The sequence below is a fragment of the Acipenser ruthenus genome, chromosome 28 (genome assembly GCF_902713425.1).
Source record: "Acipenser ruthenus chromosome 28, fAciRut3.2 maternal haplotype, whole genome shotgun sequence".
NCBI lineage: Eukaryota > Metazoa > Chordata > Actinopteri > Acipenseriformes > Acipenseridae > Acipenser > Acipenser ruthenus.
Window position 1 is genome coordinate 971,309 of NC_081216.1, and position 22,308 is coordinate 993,616.

Sequence of the window (22,308 nt, forward strand, 5' to 3'; positions counted from 1 at the left end):
CTGTTCATGCAGCACAGTTTAACGTGCAGGCAAAAGAACAGTATTTATTCACTTTCAGCAAGGCTTGTTTGGGTTTACCCCACCCCCTTAAAAAGACTGGGGTAATTCCGAGCACGCCTGTGTGTTTTACACACACCCACTCGCACACACACACACACACGCACACACGCCAAGTGGAGCCATATACAAACATGGCAATAAACCTCCAAGTAAATCCAGAGAAGATAATAGAGTATTCTGTCTTGTAGGGCTGTGCTGACACTCCTGCTCATAATTGCCTTTAAGAAGTACAGTAATCCGTCGTGTATCCGCCCCAACCATTTTATTAAAAAAATCGGGAGCTGATTGGGAGCTCCTGATTGGTTAGGGGACGTGCCCGGGGAGCCGATTGTATTGCCATGGCTACACAGACGGGTGCTGAGCAAAAGAGTCCGCTCCAGAGGGACACGACAACAAGGGATTAAGGGGCGCTCCCTAAGAAAAGCTGAATCTCAAAACAATAACTGTGAATATAGTCATTTGTCACAGCTGTGTATAATGGTATTTAAAACAGGATTCATTTATCACTTGTCTTTTTACACATCAGTCCCACCCCAGTCGGATACGCGACGGTATTCAGTAAATCCCTTTGTTAACGTGTTGATTTCAAAAACAAGAAGAGCTGTCCTTCCCTCACCTTTACAATCGTCCACCTGTCAATGCCAATTAACTTCAGAGCATTGCGGGTTTTAAAAGACAGTTTTTATTGTTACAGCAGTAAAAATGTCAGCTCTGCAGGTGAGAGGAAAATTCACTTCCAATGGGCTGTTGCCATTGATTGGTACTTGGTTGTAAAGGTGAAGGAAGGCCAGCTTTTCTTGTTTTTCAAATCAACACGTTAACGAATGGATTTGTTTAACACATTTTTTTTTTAATACTTCTCAAAGGCAATTAAGAAGTAGAAGTATCAGCCCACCCCTACTGTCTTAAGCCGAACGTTAAATTGACATTTTAACTCTAGGAGCTCAGCTTGAATTGGGGCTTCACCGCTTGAAGGGAGAGATGTAAAAGCTGTCAGATCTGTCAAACAAAGTCACTGGCAACTGTAAATTGTCCCGTATGGTTCAGCAGTGCCAGTTGGGTCTATTCCATCTGTGCAGAGCATGACCATGGATTGCAAGTCCTAACTAATGGTTTAACTGTCAGAAATGTATGCGCGGAAGCAAAGACTTGCAGAAGCACTGTCATTGTTAGCATGCAGGTTTAAACCACCATCAGCTATTTCTTTTTAGTGGCCGTAATCTGAAAAGGTTAGATGCTCTGAAGATACAGTACTGTGTTTTTTGTCTGTTCTTTATCTTGTATCTAGAATTTCTAGCTGATGAAAGTAGCCCTGGGACACAGTAAACACGCAGAGCGACAGAGAAGAATTAGCGGTGATCTATGTTAGGAATAAGGAACTGGAGCAGCTGCTCCGTTGAAGGGAAATCCTATGCAACGTGTTTTTACCACTGGGATGCTTTGCTTAATTGCAAGTTGTGTCTCCAGTTAAGTCTCTTCCATTGGACGTGTCCGTAGTGGGGTTTGTGAGTCCTATGATCTCGGCTCTCTTCCTATCTGCCATGTGTCCATGTTGCAGCTTTACTAAGACGCTTGTGTCTAGTTTTTTTTAGTTTTTTTAAATGTCCTAGATTCAAAGGTCACTAATACAACCTTAAAAGCAAAAGCATCTTTATAGCCGTCACAAATTTAAAAACGAACGTCAGCACGCGAATAATTGCGCTCGCGGATCTCTGAGGGAACGAATTGTGTGTGAACAGTTTTCCCCGCCATTTTATTAGGCGGTATACAGATTTTCAATCCCTAATCACAAGTCACAAGCTTTCATAAAAAGCATCGAAGAAATCGGAACAGCAGGTTGCAGGCAAAGAATATGTTTCAGCGGTCTGAAAACAAAACAAAAATAATCGAGAGGGTTCTAGAAAGTCATTAAAGGTAGATTAAAAAAAATCGGGCCGCATAAGGAAACTGCCATTGTTTTTTTTTTTTATAGCCAGCCCCCTCATTCATACTCTACAGCAAGTTGCTGAGAAGGCATTTCTAGTAGTGGTATGACACACAAAAGCCCTTCTGGCGTCTCTCTCGCAGCAGTACCATGCTGATTGGAGGGAGACAGTGACCTCATGTAAATGAACTGCTGTACAGTAGATGTATGGTAAAGTCATGAGGGGTTCAGTACCAGTATAGAGAGCATCACAAAGTTCTCGTCATTAGCAGATGCAATGTCGTATCAACTCGTTAATGGAGTGTAATAAGTAACGTTTTTTTTTAAAAAAACAATATATAAACACATCAAAATAGTATTTCACTATATTACGTTTCAAATTAATGATTGCATGTATTTTTTATACTTTTCAGCATGTTGATGGATTGTAAACCACTGTAATTGAATACAGTATGTGAAGACCAGCATACAGTTCAGTTCAAATACAAGAGTAAAATGTAAAGGTGACTATAAATACTAGAAAAATACTTTTTCCCCTTGCAAATATATTCAAATGTAGATTTACAGCCTCATAGACAACTACTGTAACGTATCTTAGTTGGATTTTTCTATATTGGTCTCTGCTGGATAATGAGTCACAGGATCTGTGGTCTGTTGTTTTCAGGCTGACACAGCTGTGTGTGACGTCCCCTTTTTATTACTTTTTGATAATTGATCAACTGAAAATCAAAAGTGATCAATGCTGACTACCGGACATGTGAATCTGGAGAATGAGAGATTGCTGTGCTTTAGTGGCTGTGCAGTTTCGCCATGACATGTAGAAGTATGCCATCGATTTGTAATACACGGTTTTTTTATTTTCTTCGTTTTTAGGTTTGTGGTGTTAATCTCCAAAAGAACCTCCTGCATTTACATGGTAACAGAGACTTCAGACCAGAGGTAAGAAATTCTAATCCTCTTCATTGGTGACATTTCAACGGGATCTAGAAGCTTTCAGTAGGACAGCGTGAATTTTTTTTAATGGTCAAAATCCAACGCTTGCAGAACTGTCTTTTTCTTTCTTTTTTTTCTTTTCTTTAAATTTAGTCGTTTCCAGTTATTTTTTTTATTTTCTCCCAATTTGGAATGGCCAATTATTTTTTAGGCTCAGCTCACCGCTACCACCCCTGCGCTGACTCGGGAGGGTGAAGACAAACACACACTTTGTGCTGTCAGCCGACCATTTTTTTTCACACTGAGGACTCACCATGCAGCCACCCAAGAGCTAGAGTGTCGGAGGACAACGCAGCTCTCGGGCAGTTTACAGGCAAGCCCGCAGGCGCCCGGCCAGACCACAGGGGTCGCTGGAGTGCGGTGAGCCAAGGACATCCTGGCCGACCTAACCCTCCCTCCCTCCGGGCGGTGCTCGGCCAATTGAGCGCTGCCCCCTGGTAACTCCCGTCCTCGGTTGGCAAAGGAATAGCCTGGACTTGAATTTGCGACCTCCAGACTATTGGTCACATCCTGCACTCCAGGTGGAGCGCCTTTACTGGATGCGCCACTCGAGAGCCCTTTACTTTCTGATACTGTGTCATCATGGTGTCCTATTTATTAGTCTTAAAGACCTGAAAATCAAAACAGTAAACAAAACTACAGCAGCCTGCGCAAACAGTGAAATACTGAAGCAGTTTCAGTCCCTTTCACTAGCTAACCAGCTACTGACTGGAAACGCAGTCTGCACCTGCGCATGTCAGCTCGGGGGTGGTAGGAAGCTGGTATAGTGGTTACTGCTGCTTCTGTCTGGGCTGGCTGAACCAGCTGACATCCTGCAAGGACGCTGATCCCCGCCTGCCTGCTTCCTGTGCTTGCGGGTGCCACCGATTTCAATGCTACCATTGCCAACTCCTAAACCCTTAGCCGCTCCCCGTTCATTCAGGAAGCTGAGCCTAAAAACAGAAACATTGCTGTAAACATCTGGACTTCATGGCTGTCCACCGGAGCCTCGCCTCTGGTTGGGTTTCGAAAAAAGAGAAGCGCCAGGGCGGTTTTGAATCACTAAAGTGGAGTTAATTTTTTTTTTTTTTTTTTTTTTTCTATTCTTGTTTTTTGACTGCTCTTTCGCAAATTCAAGGTTGAGCAATCATTTCAAAATATGCATTGTGTTTTTTTTTTTTTTTTTTTTATGAGGCCCGTTTTAAGCTGTAGCGAAGCAAAGCCTTCGGCTTGATGTTTGTGGGTTAGATTGCAGTTAGCCTTCTGTTTTTATGTCATTCACAGTGAGGCCATCTGCAACAGGACTGGGTTATACCAGCATGGGGTCTTGGGAAAAGAAAGCTTGAACAATAGCGCTAGTAATGTAGCAGCTGAGATCGCCCTCTCATTTGTAGATATTTCATCCAAACACTACACTTAAAATAAATGGTTAATGTTGCATTTCTCCATGCAGAGAGACCATTTACAGTGTTATAACATTGTATATTCTCCTTGCCATCATTAAGCTGTGTGAGAACTGGTGCAGAAGGTAGACTGCAGACTTTATGTTGTTGTTACCTGGTTCTGAACATACAGGGGAAAAGTATGCACAGAACAATGAAACTTAAGAGGTACTACTGTATGTCAGCACATGTCTGATATGTGCCACATTGGAGGGTCTTATAGCATGACGCCATCAATGTGAGCACCAGTTGAAAGCAAGGAATCCAAATGAATGGCCAGCAATGGCTAATGACTGCATGCTTTACAGGCCATTCTTGTTGGCTATTTTGTTGCATCCAAGTCGGTCAGCTGTGTGCTTGACACAAGATCACAGTGGCCACTGCAAAGTGGCCTATACCTTTTCAACTGATCCGTGTGCCAAAATGGTTGGAGATTTAAGGATAGTGCTCGCCCCGTTTATTATATATATATATTTTTTGTGCTAATTTAGGTTTGGTGGTCCAGTGGTTCAAGAAAAGGGCTTGCTACCAGGTTCCAATCCTGGCTCAGCCACTGTGACCCTGAGCAAGTCACTTAACCTCCTTGTGCTCCGTCCTTCAGATGAAATGTAAAACCAAGGTCATATTGTAGGGTACAGAAACGCAATATTAGAATCGTTTTCTATCGAAACGAAGAGTTTTGAGTTTAATGTTAAACTATCGTCAAGGGAAGTTTTATTTTCGGGGATTTAGAGACTGAAACGACATTGCACACTCAGCTTTCACTTACAATTGAAAGAAATAAGCATGTTGAATGCGATTCCTCCAGGTTCTTCACTTTGAGACCAGTCACTTATCTGTGTTTATTAAAAGGCTAAATTAAATAATTTGCTGCTGCTGCTACTTCAGATTTGGACTGGGTTTCTTATAACAAACAACAAACCAGAACTGAAATTACTTAAGGCTTTACACAGATCAAAAATAAAGTACTTGTACTACGGATGCTTGCTTGAAAGATTGGAGCCCAAGTTCAGTGTTGCAATATTTGGCATTGATAGTCTGCTATTAAGCAATTGGAAATCACCACAAGACTAACTGTGTGGAGTCAGATTTCTTCCAAATAACAGATGTGTTAATTGTTATGTCAGAGTGAAAACCATGGAAACATAATAGGGTGTATTGCTGGCTGTATTGCTTGTGTCCCATTGTAGAAAGGTCACAGTAGAAGGTGAGAAGACAGACTGTGTGCACCATATCAGGCAGTGTAACTAGAGTACAACAGGTGAATGAAAGGGTAGCAGTGTGGAGTAGTGGTTAGGGCTCTGGACTCTTGACCGGAGGGTCGTGGGTTCAATCCCAGGTGGGGGACACTGCTGCTGTACCCTTGAGCAAGGTACTATACCTAGATTGCTCCAGTAAAAAAAAAAATCCAACTGTATAAATGGGTAATTGTATGTAAAAGTAATGTGGTATCTTGTAACAACTGTAAGTCGCCCTGGATAAGGGCGTCTGCTAAGAAATAAGGAGGCTGTGTGGTCCAGTGGTTAAAGAAAAGGGCTTGTAACCAGGAGGTCCCCGGTTCAAATCCCACTGAGTCACTGTGTGTGACCCTGAGCAAGTCACAAATGGAATGGGTTTAATGTGCTCCGTCTTTCGGGTGAGACGTAGTTGTAAGTGACTCTGCAGCTGATGCATCGTTCACACACCCTAGTCTCTGTAAGTCGCCTTGGATAAAGGCGTTTGCTAAATAAACAAATAATAACAATAATAATAATAATAATAATAATAATAAAAGAGCTGGGGTTTTTAAATGTTGTAGAAAAAGGTGGTGGTGTGAGGCTTTATTTGTCTTCATCTCATTTTGCTTTCTTTTAACAATAAGAGCTGACTGAACAATGCCTGGAGTTTCTGTTTTAGTTATATAAAGGATACCCCCTAAGCTATATCTCCTTTTTAGCTTGTCAAGGTGGGAGCCAGCTTCCACAGCGAGCCTTGTTAGCATAGCCTTTTGTCAACTGAATAGCCTGATTTGTGATCACGTGCTGGTCTAGTGTACATAAGAAGATGTGCAAGAAAGAGTTTGATTGGGAAAAGCTACTAGATGTCAATGTTCTGTACTGTCTATTGGTTTAGAACACCAGGTCAGATTCTCTGGGTGGGAGGTGAAAACTATATTCAAAGGAGGTATGTAGATACAGCATAGGGATAATAAGGTTCATTAAGATTCTGTTAATGAGATCAGATTTTACATGTGCTGGTAAGTACAGTGCAGAGTCACGTATCTGGAAGGCAATAAACAAATTGCCTGGACCGCTACCCAGTAACAGTGGTGGTATAAATAAAAAGTTTTTTTGGTTATTATTTATTTATTTATTTATTTATTTATTTATTTAACCTGTGTGAAGGGTTATTTTGGGTTGTATGAGCTATTGAGGTTCATAACTTACAGTCTTAACCCTCCGGTCGTCACTTGATGTTCTGTATTTTCACGGTATATATGTTTCTCTTGTCCCCTCTCTCTTGCTGGGTGCAGAAGATGGCAGTGTGGATCCAAGCCCAGCAACTGCAAGGGGAGGCCTTGCACCAGATGCAGTCCCTGTATGGGCATCACTTTCCTATAGAAGTTCGTCATTACCTATCGCAGTGGATTGAGAGTCAGACATGGTAGGTAACAATGGGAATTACGAGTGAGCTAGGAACTGATCTGGGTGCAAATCTGGCTGCTCGGGCCACAAATGGAATGGGTTTAATGGTCAATCTATTCCCCAGTAGTCCACAAAACCTGTTCAGATTGCATCTCTATTGGGTGCATGTTTTTGGAGAGTAAACTGCGCCTTATTGATTGAGCAAAATACACAAAGACTGGTCATGGTCATGGTCATTTTGCTTTTTCGCAATGCTGACGGCTCTGGTTTTGGGGATGTTGGCTGGGGATGTGTGTGTGCATGCATGCTACTAACATGCTTATTTCTATTTTGAAGGGACTCGATCGATCTGGAAAATCCCCAGGAAGAATTTCGAGCAAAACGCCTGCTGGAGAGTTTGGTTCAGGAGCTGCAAAACAAGGCCGAACATCAAGTTGGAGAGGATGGTTTTCTACTGAAAATCAAACTAGGGCACTACGCCAGTCAACTGAAGGTTTGTTACTCAGCACGAGTCCCTTTCAAGACACGGTCGGTGAGCCTGCGCAGTCAGATTCCTTCCAAATGTCGTAACTCCCAATTAAAAAGATGTGTTTGCATGAACAATGCAGTACTTTTTTAATAAAGCAAAACAGCCAGGTATGAATACTAGTATGTTCACTCCCGGCCTTAATTTATTAGCTCTAAGAGTGTTTTACAGGCTTCATAATGACCAATACTAGCTTGTAGGTGAGCTACATTCCTTGGCATAGATATCAGACTAATATTGCTAACAAGCTATTTCCCCATCTAGAAAGTAGCACAATAAGAATTTGGCTGACCCCAATGGATCACTTCACATGCAAACGGTGGGAGTGCCTTGTTTAGAGATGCATTCGTTGTAGTCCGTGCTCAGTAAAACCTTTCACGGGGTACTGTAAGCTAAGTAACAGGTTGCAACTATGGTTAACAAAGGTGTTTGTTGTTTGAATTGACACGGTTCTGATCTGGCGGCTCTCAGATCTGTGGTCTTTCGCTGCGTTTAATTGGGCTGGCTTGTTTTTCTAGAGCACCTATGACCGATGTCCGTTGGAGCTGGTTAGATGTATAAAACACATTCTCTACACTGAGCAGAGACTTGTGCGGGAAGCAACTGATGTAAGTATTTTTTATTCATACAGTGTTTGTTTAGATTTTCTTGTATGTAAGGTATAACATTTTTTTTTTAATTACCAGGAGAATCAGAAGCAACTAACGTAGTGGGTGATATTACTAATGTGGTTGGAAAAAACCCAACCTGGGCCATTTTAGCTTAAGACAGATTAACTGATTCAACAAAAGATGACATTTCAGCTGATCAGTGCAACAATCTTTCAGTAGCATTGAATGCGGATTTGTGTTAAAAAAAAAACACATTTCTGTGACATCACCCTTTGATCTTTTGATTGATTCATTCTACGAATCTTCTAACTAAAAGTGGCTGTGTGGCTTTGAAGAGCAGGGGAGTGCGGGGTTAGATATATATTGTTGATTAACAAATCCACAGAAAACAATAAAAGCAGCACTTTTTTTCCCCCGGTGCTTTCAGTCTAGCTCCCCAGGTGGAGGCCTGCTAGACAGCATGTCTCAGAAACACCTCCAGATCAACCAGTCCTTCGAGGAGCTGCGTATGATGACCCAAGACACTGAGAATGACCTGCGCAAGCTGCAGCACAACCAGGAGTACTTCATCATCCAGTACCAGGAGAGCCTGCGCATACAGGGTGAGCGACACACATCAAGGAGTGCTGTTCTCTTTGTCGGAGAGAAGGATTCGAATGGAGTAACGCCCCCCCTTTGTCCGTCCTTTTCACGATAAGATGTTTCTGGAAAGATCTAGTATAGTATCACACAAGGAAAGCCGTGCCAATAATGTGCCTGTGTTTCTGGTGCCAGTGATGGAAGTGTGGCATACTGATTACTGTGAGCTGCCTTTCTGCTTCATCTAATAGCAGATTGGGAGATCCAACTCCAGAACTGTGGGATGGCAGAACTCATGTCTCCCAAATACCTAATGACCGTTAACCCTTAACTATTACACTCTGTTGAGTGCTGGATTAGAAATACTGAATTTAATTCCAAAGTCTTTTTCAGTGTCTTCAAATAAGTCATCTGTTGTATGATACCAGTCTGTAATTATCATCTGGTTCTGTTATCAAATTGGGGCTGCCACCTTTTCCGTCTTCGGTCTACAACCCAATCGGCATCCATGAAGACAATGAAAAAGATTCTAATTGAAACGTTTGTCTTTGAATTTCTTTAACTACCTAATGGTTGTCCAATGCAGAAGAATACAGGAGGCAGATTTTAAATTTCATGCTCCAAAAGCTCCATCAGAAAAAAATATCTGTATGTTTGTGGTCCTCAGTAAGTAAAAGCTGGATCGGTATACCTCAAATCATGGGTGCGTTATTTCAGCAAGTCTGGTCTGTGCCACCTGATACCCCAAATGACTTCACTGAACCAACTGAACCTCCTTTCAGGTCTTAAACCAGCTCATTATTTAACGATCCCTATAAAACCAGGAGCACTGCAGACCTCAAGGTTAAGGTTTTGTTTTTCACCCCCCGTCCCCTGGACGTTACCCACCCGAGTGACTCTATGTTTGCCTCTGCTCCCCAGCTCAGCTGTCCAGCCTGACTACTCTCCCTCCCGCTGACCGTCTCTTGAGAGAACCCGCTCTGCAGACCAAAAGAGCTACTGTGGAGGCCTGGTTAACAAGGGAAGCTAATACACTACAGAAATACAGACTGGTATGTACTGCGTGGGGGGTCTTCAAAGAACACCAAATGCAATGCAACACCAAATGCAATACTTAAAAGCGTAACCTTATGAGTTTTGTCATATATGTACATTTCAAACATGGAGGTAACTATTTAAAATTCAGTAAATCTGAAGAGCCTCGCTACAAGCTTCAGCCGCACGTTTTGGATCACGTTTTGATATTTTGTCTTGGTTCTCGTGGTGCAGGATCTAGCTGAGAAGCACCAGAAGACGCTGCAGTTGCTCCACAAGCAGCAGACCATCATCCTGGACGACGAGCTCATCCAGTGGAAGCGGCGGCAGCAGCTGTCGGGCAACGGGGGACCCCCTGAGGGAGGCCTGGACGTGGTGCAGTCCTGGTGGGTATCTCAGGGAGGCGGGGGGCTGTGTAAGGTTGGGCTTGCTTCGTGATCGGATAGGGGAACTACATGGAAATTCAGGGGACTGAGATCTTGGTGGCTCAGAACGTCTCCTGGAACCAGGTTTTCAAGCCTCTGTTCCTGAAAAAGTGACTTCATGTAACCTCAGCTTTAGATTTCACATCTGCAGTTTTTAAAGATGTTTAAAGCAGGCGTGTCCGTACGAGAATATACATTCCTCAGGCTTACTCCTCTTTGTCCTTGATCTGGCTTTCTCTGTTAGGTGTGAGAAGCTGGCAGAGATAAACTGGCAGAACCGACAACAGATCAGGAGAGCAGAACATCTACGACAGCAGCTGCCCATTCCCGGCCCAATAGAAGAGTTACTCACCGATCTCAACAAGCAAATCACAGACATTATATCCGCACTCGTGACCAGGTGTGTACTGCCTTCTGAGCTTCTGTTTCACAGAGGGAGAAATGAGGAGCCAACGCAATACAGAGCTATTGGGAATTTGCATAGCACAAATGTTAAGCTCATTCGTCTTTTTCATTCTCGATCTGAACAAAATAATAATAGTTGTATTAAATATGTGCTCTGGCCCATTGAATAATCACTCAGTATTACACATCTTATCTAGTTACCTGTACACTGTGGGTTATGAAACGCATAGTAAAACCTGGAATGCCTTATTTCCCTATACGTACTGTCAACATGCATCCGAGTGACATACTTTTGCCATATTTGCTCGTGCATTTAAGGGTATGCTATTAGACATGCTGGTGTAGATATGTCTAAATGGTAGAAATTCTTACAGCATGTTCTCACCAGGAATGTAATGTTATGGTGTGTTTGTGTTGGAACAGCACCTTTATTATTGAGAAGCAGCCCCCCCAGGTGTTGAAAACGCAGACGAAGTTTGCTGCTACAGTGCGCTTGCTGGTTGGGGGGAAGTTGAATGTCCACATGAACCCGCCCCAGGTGAAAGCCACGATAATCAGCGAACAGCAAGCCAAGGCCCTCTTGAAAAAGGAGAACACCAGGAAGTAAGGATTTCCTTGTTTTATTTCCCACCTGTGCTGTTACAAATAGACATGGCTAACATGCTGTAGTTGGAGTTGCAGTGTGCGTCACCTGTGTTGCTGTTCACGTGTTCATCCAGATCAAAGCTGATGTCACCTCCTGCTTTGTTTCAGTGACAGTAGTGGAGAGATTCTAAACAATAACTGTGTAATGGAATACCACCAAGCCACTGGAACCCTGAGTGCCCACTTTAGAAACATGGTGAGTTGTGTGTTTTGAATTACGATAGCAGTTCTTCTTTTAGTACCTTCAGCTGCAGCTTGTAGTTTCAGGAGCCTGCCTGCCTGTTTGAGCTCTGAAATAAGGGCAAGCATTTTGACAGGGCAGAGGAAGCTTGTGTGTGTACCTGTGGCGTAAACAGATTAAACTGGAATAGAATTTTTTTTAATTGCACGTGATTGGGGGACACTTGTGCGTGGGAGACCACTTTTATCCGGGAGTCAAGTCTGTAATGGTGTATTTCCGTGTTTTCAAGCTGTTTTTCGTTTCTTTGCCAGTCCCTAAAAAGAATCAAGCGCTCAGATCGGCGAGGGGCAGAGTCAGTAACAGAAGAGAAGTTCACGATCCTCTTCGAGTCACAGTTTAGCGTCGGTGGAAACGAACTCATGTTTCAAGTAAAGGTACGGATTGGAGTTGCTTGTTTGGGGTTGCGGGGGGGAAAGGCTTGAGCTATAAAAGTCATTTCTGATTTTTGTATACAATGTAGAAATCCGTGCGACACATATATTTATTATGCATGACATTAAACCTGAATGCTTTGGTAAATTGGTCAAACAGTAATTAATAATCAGCAATCAGGAAATCCACTGATTTGTGAGGTGTACATGCACGAAACATTTCTCCATGTTCAAGACTTGATTCCTGTGACTGTCTCTCCCTCCAGACTTTATCACTCCCTGTAGTAGTGATAGTTCATGGAAGCCAAGACAACAATGCCACAGCCACGGTTCTCTGGGATAATGCATTTGCTGAGCCAGTGAGTTTACTTTTTTTTTTGGTTGCATTTGTTGGTTAATTTTAAGTTTTTTTTTAAAAAAACAGAAATAAATAAACGTACTGCAAAATAGCTTTCGTTCTTTAGCAGTGGTCACCTATTCCACTTTTACAGCATATGTCAGGAAATCGTTTGCATTTATTTTTAGCATTTCTTTATAATTATATAATGCACTACTAATATATCATTGCAGATATAACTTGTTGTAATCCTTAGTTGTTGCATCCTTGCTCATATTGTATTTTAGTAGTAGTATTTGCACTGTAAACTACACTGTGTTTAAATATTAATGTTGCATTGTAACCCTGTAACTCCTGTAAGTCGCCTTGGATAAAGGTGTCTGCCAAATAAAAAATAAATAAATAATATGTAGAATCTAAATCCTGAGGAGCACTCGTCCGAGTATATTGGAACTTGGACATTCCTTAAGGGTATCCTAAACACGATTAAGATTTATTGACCTAATGAAGTCTTTTAATATACCTTTAATACACTTATAGCATACCCCTTTAACTGAACCAGTTTTGATATAACTGTGCATGGAAAACTATTTGGAGATGTCGTTCCACATGCTCTTACTGTGTGGGAAGATCATACCTATTTCAGTGTGAACAGTGTCTTTGTAGCGTGGATTAATTCGTCATTTAGCAGGTGCTTTCATCCAAAGCAACTTCACTTAGGGGGTGAACTATGCATCACAACTGCTGCTGCAGAGTCACTTACAATAGGACCTCGTTTGAAGGGGGTTAAGTGACTTGCTCAGGGTCACACACGGTGAGTCAGTGGCTGAGCTGGGATTGAACCGGACACCTCCCGGTAGCAAGCCTCTTTCTTTAACCACTGGACTATGCCAAGCTGGCGAGTCCTTGTTGACTCTAGATCCTGCTACAGCTCTCCTTTGTCGCTCCGCAGGGACGGGTGCCGTTCTCAGTTCCTGACAAAGTGCTTTGGCCGCAGCTCTGTGAGGCACTTAACATGAAGTTCAAGGCGGAGATGCAGAGTAGCAGGGGCCTTTCGGAGGAGAATCTGGTGTTCCTGGCGCAGAAAGCTTTCAGCAGCTCTAGCATCAACCCAGAGGAGTATCGCAGCATGACCATGACCTGGTCCCAGTTCAACAGGGTGAGGCTTTGCGATGTGCCGACGGAGGCGGTCACTGCACATAATCCCGGACTTCAGTAGCAACTCTGAAATATCACTGCTATCCAAATTGACATATTCTTCTTTAGAATCTGGCATCACATCCTGCTGATTTAAAAAAAAAAAAAAAAAAAAAAATTGGAGCTCTCAAACCTGCCTTCTTTCTAAAGCTCTGTTTTGGTACCATAAACATGCAGATTCATTTTAGTAAATAAAAATCTTCAGTAAACTTCTTTTTTTTTTTTTACCCGACAGATGTATATTTCATGTTTCACACAGTCAAATCTGTGTATGTCTTATAACACAAATAGGAATCTCTTTAATAACACTGAAACTAATTATTTTATTTTTTTATTTTTTTTCATATAGGAAAGTTTACCTGGCCGGAACTTCACATTTTGGCAGTGGTTTGATGGAGTTATGGAGCTCACAAAAAAGCACTTGAAACCTCATTGGAACGATGGGTAAGAGAATTATTCGATTTAGTAGACTTCTTTGTTCCATTCAAACCATGCAACACTGTGACCTTTCAACCCTGCTGGCCAAACCTATTCTACATATATAGAGCGAGAGAGGGAGCATATCAGATACGTGACTTGAGTGGAATAAAGGTTGTTCAGTCCTAGGCAGACAAGCTCCGAGACAGGTAAAGACAGATCAATAATAAAAAGTAAATATTGGATCAACAGAATCACTCAATGTAATTGCTAACAGCATAAAGATAAATCAATAAAATTGCCTATGAAGGTACTTCCTCTTGCTGGAGTCTTGGTGCAGACCAATGCACTAAAACTACATCTTAACACATTAAAAGGCGACCCTCACTCTTTCTCTGATGCAGAGCCATCCTGGGGTTTGTGAACAAACAGCAGGCGCAGGATATGCTCATGTCGAAGCCGAATGGCACGTTTCTTCTGCGGTTCAGCGACTCGGAGATTGGAGGCATAACGATTGCCTGGGTGGCGGAGAATCCCAATAAAGCTGGTAGGTTTGGCTTATTTGTTTGACTTGGCAATCGCTGTTGTTTTCTTGCAAGTAACACACATCAGATAACAGTTGTTAAAAGCAGTTTTGGTTTGTTTTTTTTACGGGGGCTGATTAAAAACGTGTGGCCAAAAAACAAAAAGATAATGATGATATTTTTTATGCTGGAACTTTCGTGAAATGACTTGTTCTTTGCTTTGTTATTATTTCTACTACTACTACTACTACTACTACTACTACTACTAATATTTGTTTATTTAGCAGACGCCTTTATCCAAGGCGACTTACAGAGACTAGGGTGTGTGAACTATGCATCAGCTGCAGAGTCACTTACAACAACGTCTCACCCGAAAGACGGAGCACAAGGAGGTTAAGTGACTTGCTCAGGGTCACACACAGCGAGTCAGTGAGTGAGCTGGGATTTGACCCAGGGACCTCTGGAACAGCCTTCTAATTGGTCATTTAGCAGAAGCTTTTATCCGAAGCGACTTAGAGACTGGGGGGGGGGGGGGGGTGAACTATGCATCAACAACTTCTGCTGCAGAGTCACTTACAGTAGTACCTCGGTTTTACGTCTCATCCGAAGGACGGAGCACAAGGAGGTTCAGTGACTTGCTCAGCATCGCACACAGTGAGTCAGTGGCTGAGCCGGGATTTGAACCGGGGACCTCCTGGTATCAAGTCCTTTTCTTTAACCACTGGACCACCAAGCTGCCTGAAGTAGTAATAATAATACATCCTAAAACTCACTCTACCCTTTGAGTGTAATGAAAGTTTTACTTGATGCAGTATAGTATCCATCTGACTGATTTGTTATTCTGATGTTCGTTTTTTTTTTTTTCTTTCCAGGGGAGAGGTTGGTCTGGAATTTAATGCCGTACACAACCAAAGATTTCTCTATCCGATCCTTGGCCGACCGTATCAGTGACCTGAATCACCTGCTGTTTCTGTATCCTGACAGACCGAAAGACGAAGTCTTCTCAAAATATTACACCCCTCCTCTGTGTAAGCCTAGTTCTCTGTTTCTCTTCTGTTGTGAGACCTTTCGTATTTCAAAGCTCCAGATATGGTTAAGGTTAATGTTTTGTCACAGCCGTATTCTTTTAAATGACACATATTCTTTTCCTTGCAGCTAAAGCAGTGGATGGATACGTAAAGCCACAGATCAAACAAGTAGTTCCAGAGTAAGTTGACCTGCCCCCTCTTCAATTCTTGACAGGTTTAAATAAACTGAAGCAATGCTAGCTGCAAGACTGGCAGTCTGAATTCAATCAAATCTATGGTTACACGATGACTTAACTATGACAAAGCCTATTCCTGTATTTGAGTAGCACATGGCAAAATGCATTTTTTGTCCAGCCCGAACTGTTCCATGATTTGTTTCAACTCGCTTTGCAAATTGCATCGACGTCTATAGCAGCAGGCAGATTTTCTTCAGCTTGAGGATAAGTAACTGAAGCAGTGCACGCATTTCCTTAGTTCTGGTTTCAAAATGGGTTATAGCAGCCTTTTCTCCTTCATTATACTTCTAGGATCACCAATACCCCCTGAGCTGTGAAGGTGGTGTCTCCTGATGAAGCCACTTATTTAAAGTAGATAGTCATTAGCTGCTTCGTGAGGCAATGGCCTTGGAGATTCATTAACATACATCAGCTGCTTCCCCTTTAATTGCCTCTTCTGTATTCCCCTCTCTGTCTGTTATTGCCTTTGACAGTCAGCGCTCCAGGCTGTGTTTCAACAGGGGCATTCATTCTGTTAGGATCGTCTTCAGGGTCGGTGTTGAAAATGCAATTGTCTACCCGGAGCATTCAAATTAGGATCTGCCATTATCCTTGTACTTTTAAAATGCCAATTGCCCATTACCGTTTTAATTGAATGTGTTCCTGCTTCAATGTCCTGCATTTGTGTAATGTGACTGAGTGAATTATACACATGCCACATCTATATATATTTACACCAGGCATTCAGTAACCAGTTGTGCAAAAGCCATACTACTTTTTTTTTCTCTAGGTTTGCAACAGCCTCTTCAGATTCTGCAAGTGGAAATCAAACATACATGGATCACGCCTCGTCACCTGCTGTGAGCCATTCACACACATATGGCATGTATCCACCAAGGTAGGTAACCCTGCCTTAAGAGAAAAAACGATGTGGTACTGTTTGAATCATAATCTATGAAACACCCCACAAATGCTGCGCTACATCCCAGTTTATCCGTCTGGTTTGGATGTCTTCTGCTTGACATCTTATTCATTTTTCAAACTTGCCAATCTAAATCCCTAACCTGCAGTTTTAAAGTATTTTCATTTTTCATGCGCAGAATATTCTTTTAAACAGTGTCTTCAGTTCCCTAATTGGACTACAGAAGGCAGTAGAAACATCTGTACACCTGACTTTACGTTTAAAAGAGTATCTGTACAGCTGTAGCCAAAAGTTTTGCATCACCTAGAATTTTAGGATTGAGACAGAATATTAAATAAATAAATAAATAAATAAATAAATAAACTATATGAACATTAATTTAGATATTTTATTTAACATCATGTAATCAAAGAAACTCCAAAATGATTTTGCAAAAGTCTACCAGAGGCCATCATAGGAGTACAGTAGTATTTCATGTTAGATTTCGAAAGGTAACATTTTTAAAATTGGTCAGTTTTATATGGGAAAACTACAAAGCGCTATGTACCACACTATGTTAACATTATTCAGCAGGTTTCATTCGACTTTGAAACAAAACGTGTTCATTCTATAGGGTGATTTTGCAAAACTTTTGGCCAGAGCTGTTGTATAAAAACCATGTGCTTTTGGTCTAATAAGGAACAAAGGGTTTTTGCAAACAGGGTCTCTTATTCAGTCTAGATCTAAGTTTTTTTGTCATTATGATTGATTCCCTTTTATTATTACTTTAATAAACGGGGTACTTCTATCTACAAAACGTTGTAGCCTGAATAGAACACCCACTCCAAACCCTTGGTTTGCTCGAGGGCAAACAGCATTCCAAACTAAATGAACCCCTTTTAATCCCCTTCCCCAGCGCTGATTCAATGCTGGATGGAGATGGGGATTTTGACCTGGACGACACAATGGATGTAGCGAGACATGTGGAAGAGCTGCTTCGTAGGCCAATGGAAAGTCAATGGATCGGAAGCAACCAGTCGTGACCCAGTAGCTTCTCCTAAAGAAAACCAGCTACATTTTCTGATGGTTTAATTCCATTTTTTTTTAAACCATAATGTGAAATGTTAATAAAGCATTTTTTTTTTTTTTTTTGGTGGGAAATGTTTCGTTAATTGCTTGCAAAACAAATAATGCTGCAGTTAATACTACAGGGAGATATATAGCTTATTATATTGTAAAAAGGCAACATGTTATTTGCATGCTTTAGTTATTCTTATTGCTTTGCTGGACTTTAGTGAGAGAGAGAAAACCTACTGTACAAATCAGTTCATTCAACTGAATGGTCCGTCATAGGTGTTTACTGCAGATATTTGATTTCACTGCCCTTTACCAAAAAAGAAAAAAAAACAAAACATTGTTTTCTTTATTAAATTGACGTAAGGTTTCGTTGTTTTGATATTAGTTAAAGACGTTTAAATGTTTGTGTGTTTTAAAGTAATGTTTGGGGTGTGTTTTAAGCTGCACAGGAGCAGGCGCAGCACCTAAAACCCAAACGGACTGAAAGAGACATGTTTGCGAAACTCAGCTTTGTGGTGGCATGTTCTCACCTGCAATGCATTCAGTTGACCGGACACTGTGTGACGCAGGGTTGAAAATCCAGTATGGGCTTCACTTTTATCAGACTTCGGGGAGTTGGGAAGTTGGGGGTGTTTGAGAAATGCTGTATCCAACATGTCTTTTGAATATGTTACAGTCACAGTACGTATGTGAGACAACTGTTTGACCTGCTTGATTTGGCAGATTGAAGCCTCACCATCAAAACAAGCGAACTAGCAACCAAATTTAATTCCTGATTTTCAGGTTACCACGAACAAGCCATAAAGGTCTCAGGAATGTGATTGAATTTGCAGATTACCATATCGCGGGGATTGTAATGTGCAGTGCTAGGGAATTTAAAAAAAATTAAAAAAATTAAATAATTACAATTAAAAAATGTATATTTAATATTTTAAAAAGATTGCTATTTTAGTACCATGTGTATGTATCTATTGCCTAGTGTTCAGATCATGACACACACAAAAAGCCATCAATCCCCTATTTCTGAGTTGCATTTTTGTAAAATGCCATAGGGAAAGAATGTTAAGGTCACATCAGAAAGACAGTTTAATTTGTAATAAACGCAAAAAAAAAAAAAGTATGTTGTCTACTACATAAGTGTTGGATTTTTGATACAGTAATTAAACCGGGAAGGTTTGCTGTTTTGTAGTGTTTTTGTGTGTGTGTGTTTTGGTTTTAGAAAAATCTAATTCCAGGGTGCCTGTCAGATCACAGTTTTTATGTACTGTGACACAGCTGCAGGCAGTGTGTATAGAGTAACAATTGATATATGGCTTGCAATTTTGACATTGTCTTTTAATACATTGTTGATATGGCATTGAAGTGATAAAATATCAGATAAGGTGATCAGGTTTGAACAGAGCTGTTTATTTTGTTGAAAGGTTATTAAGCTGCTGTACCATTTAAAACATGTTATACAAGTTTGATTAGTATTGAAATACAACAGTGCCTATCCACAAACGTTTTAGGGAACTTTTTGTTTTCTTGGAATGCTACTGCGGACAGATGCAGAATGACTCCTTAAGGTATCGGAATCTCATTTTATTCGACTTTTTTAATATATTCGGTTTTGTGAAAAGTTCAAATGTCTAAAGTTAATACTGAGGTCTCCTTAAAGTGATTGTATCATACAAAGCAAAAATAATAATCTTACCTATGGTGTACCTTCATTCTCTCATATTGGTCTCCAGTGTGCAGTTTTGGAGGAAACGTCTATTTTCATTTTAAAAATATGATATCTGGTTCTACGCTTGGTTAAGAGGTCTGTGTTTGCAGAACATTGTTTTGTGGTAGTGCTGCACTCCCTTGGTCGTTTGACCTGGAGAGTGACATTGTCCCCGCCCCATCACATCTTCTTTCCTGTAATTAACCAACCAGCTGCTTCCCCTAATGACTGGCAGACTTCCTAAGGCATGAAAACTAAGAACTTTTTTTTTTTTTTTACTTAGTTACAATATAGTGTGTGTTTCTTTCAAAACTGCTCATTTGAAACCTTAAGCAATGAAAGATGCAAGGAAATCATTTTTTTGTTTTTGTTTTTGTTAATATTCAATGTCAAGGTGTTTAAAAACCAAACTAGCAAGTCAAACGTATCCCGGCTTGATTGCTTTGTCTCTTGTATTTGTGTTTTTGGTTTCTTTTTTTCCTGTTGCTTTAAATCTACACACTGCCAAGAAACAAACTCTGTATATAATTTCCTTCGGGGCAAAGGATATATAGTTCATTAATCATCAACCTAGCAGCGACCAAATAAAATAAAAACAAACACAGAATTCAATAGCGCCTCCTCCTAGAAGAGAAGCAAACTGCATCTAACAGAATACTGATTCCTGTTGAATGCGACTCATAAAAAGGCTACAATGTAAAATGTCCAATCCCCAACCTTAACATGTAATGGTGACAAGGCCTTTATATAAAAGGCTTATTTTTTTAAATAAAAAAAAAAGAAAGAAAGATTCTTGTTTGTAATTTCTTAACGTTTCTTAATATTGTATACTAGCTGAAGTATCCGGGGAAGTTCAATATTTCAATATTTCATGCATGATAAATTGGGGAACGGTAGCCTCATAGTTTCCTATAGTTTCCTACGGATGTGCTCAGACCTCTTTCCCGCCCCTTTTTTTTTGGTTTTTGCCATTTTTTCATTTTTTTATTTATTTTTTTTATTTTTATTTTTTTTGGTTTTGTGGGTTTCTTTAATTTGAGATGCATGGCTACTGTAGTGATCCAGCAATGGGGTTACTAAATAAAGTACCCCAGGGGTTCAGAATTTTGGATCCAAACACAGTCCTCTTTCATCCTGCCTTCCCCTGGATGAAAGAGAAGGCCATGCAGAGTTTGGTTGCACTGGCTCCAGGAACAGACACACACAAACTTTCTTCTTTATATATTAAGATACATGGATTATTACAAAATTGCTAACTTGAAGAAAAGCTACGAAAAAAATCAACACAGCACTTTTTAATTGAAAGCAAGTCATTTCTCCGGCACTTCCACTTCATGCACCAATGTGAAAAACAGGTCCCTCGCTGTCACTGTCTAGTTTCATTTTCTGCAGACCTTATCAGATGTTTATTTACTGCTGACTCGTGAACTTTTTAAACATGAGGGCCTCTTGAATTCAGGCAGCAAGCGCAGCGCTACAGGCAGGCTTCCTGTAAGGTGAAGCAGAACGGCTTCAATGTGTGAACCAGTTATCGGTCTTTTAGAGGGGGGGTTAAAACTTGTAACACGTAATACTTCTCTTTGACCAGGGATTATGAGAGTTATTTGAAGTTATACAAGCCCTTTGATAATTTTAGAGAAAAACAAACACACTAAACTATCTCCAGGCACGGTTAAGGCACCGGTCTGCGCACGGTTTAGATACTGAGTACACTTAACTCCTGTTGGTGACTTTCCGTCCTGTAAAAAAAAAAAAAAATCATTACAGCCTATGACCCGGTCATGGCGGGGAGCAGGGAACAGTCAAGTTCATCCCACAGATGTGTGGAGTAGTGGTTAGGGCTCTGGCTTCTTGACCGGAGGGTTGTGGCTTCAATCCTGTGGGGGGTGGGGCACTGCTGCTGTACCCTTGAGCAAAGTACTTTACCTAAACTGCTCCAGTAAAAACCCAACTGTATAAATGGGTATGTAAAAATAATGTGATATTATTATTTGTTTATTTAGCAGGCGGCTTATCCAAGGCCACTTACAAAGACTAGGGTGTGTGAACTATGCATCAGCTGCAGAGTCACTTACAATTACGTCTCACCCGAAAGACGGAGCACAAGGAGGTTAAGTGACTTGCTCAGGGTCACACAATGAGTCAGTGGCTGAGGTGGGATTTGAACCGGGGACCTCCTAGTTACAAGTCTGTTTCTTTAACCACTAGACCACACAGCCTCCTGTTATCTTGTAAGAAGTGTAAGTCACCCTGGATAAGTGCCTCTGCTAAGAAATAAATAAGAGGAAGAGGAACTGGACTCATTTTTAGTAGTTGTCTGCAGCGTTTCTGCTTCTGCTTCATTCCATCCTTGCTATCTGAAGACAGCTGCAAACCACAAGGCAATCATGCCTACTGTGTGGAGAGGGTCTGTCGCTGCTTTCCCTCAATGAAAATACCGAATTCATGTTGGGAGTGACCTGATCATTTAACCACGTGCTGCAGAAACATACTCTCTGTCTCATGGTAACACAGTTCTCCATTAATCTCATGAGGTCTCTTTGTAATTAAAGCTCTTATTTGTTGCTTTAGCCTTTGTATTTTTTTTTTTTTTAGCTTCTTGCCACGAGATGTCAGCATTCTCAAGAGATTAACGTTAGCGGTATTAATACAGGCTTGATTCGCCTAATTTATTTAAATCTAAATAACACGGCAGCAGTCTCAACACAGATTCGTCATTACCAATGAAGACTTTATCGAAAGGCGTGAATAGATTCTTAGGCATCACTGCTATTGACCTTGTTTGGTTTCTAAATTACTTTTTTTTCTCCAGTGTTGAAGACAGCTAATTTTTTCTATCAAGATTACAAGATTATTCATTGAAATAAACTGCACTGTTGTATATGTTACTTCTATGCAGAAACCATATCTAACTATACTGTATGCCCTGTGTTCTGTATAAATAATAAAGCTTTTAATAACTGCACTTCGCAAAATCATTACAGACTAATCAGACTTTTATTGTTTGTTTTTTTGAATCAGGCATTTCTCGTCCTAATCATGAGCTA

General features: G+C 41.0%; 1 protein-coding gene across 2 annotated transcripts in view; it reads left to right on the forward strand.

Annotated features, from left to right (window-relative positions):
- Positions 1-20,049, forward strand: part of stat5a (signal transducer and activator of transcription 5a) — a 40,220-nt gene extending 20,171 nt beyond the window's left edge. The window contains exons 2-21 of one of the 2 annotated variants that reach the window (XM_034057885.3): positions 2,398-2,487; positions 2,858-2,923; positions 6,911-7,041; positions 7,359-7,515; positions 8,067-8,156; positions 8,587-8,761; positions 9,660-9,790; positions 10,008-10,159; positions 10,443-10,598; positions 11,027-11,206; positions 11,357-11,444; positions 11,741-11,863; positions 12,127-12,219; positions 13,150-13,356; positions 13,744-13,838; positions 14,216-14,358; positions 15,208-15,363; positions 15,491-15,542; positions 16,369-16,476; positions 17,396-20,049. In XM_034057885.3, the coding sequence (XP_033913776.1) occupies positions 6,914-7,041; positions 7,359-7,515; positions 8,067-8,156; positions 8,587-8,761; positions 9,660-9,790; positions 10,008-10,159; positions 10,443-10,598; positions 11,027-11,206; positions 11,357-11,444; positions 11,741-11,863; positions 12,127-12,219; positions 13,150-13,356; positions 13,744-13,838; positions 14,216-14,358; positions 15,208-15,363; positions 15,491-15,542; positions 16,369-16,476; positions 17,396-17,522 (2,361 nt within the window). In that variant the 5' untranslated portion in view covers positions 2,398-2,487; positions 2,858-2,923; positions 6,911-6,913 and the 3' untranslated portion in view covers positions 17,523-20,049. The remainder of the gene's footprint in view (positions 1-2,397; positions 2,488-2,857; positions 2,924-6,910; positions 7,042-7,358; positions 7,516-8,066; positions 8,157-8,586; positions 8,762-9,659; positions 9,791-10,007; positions 10,160-10,442; positions 10,599-11,026; positions 11,207-11,356; positions 11,445-11,740; positions 11,864-12,126; positions 12,220-13,149; positions 13,357-13,743; positions 13,839-14,215; positions 14,359-15,207; positions 15,364-15,490; positions 15,543-16,368; positions 16,477-17,395) is intronic. The other variant, XM_034057884.3, reaches the window with a different exon arrangement.
- The last annotated feature ends 2,259 nt before the right edge of the window (positions 20,050-22,308 follow it).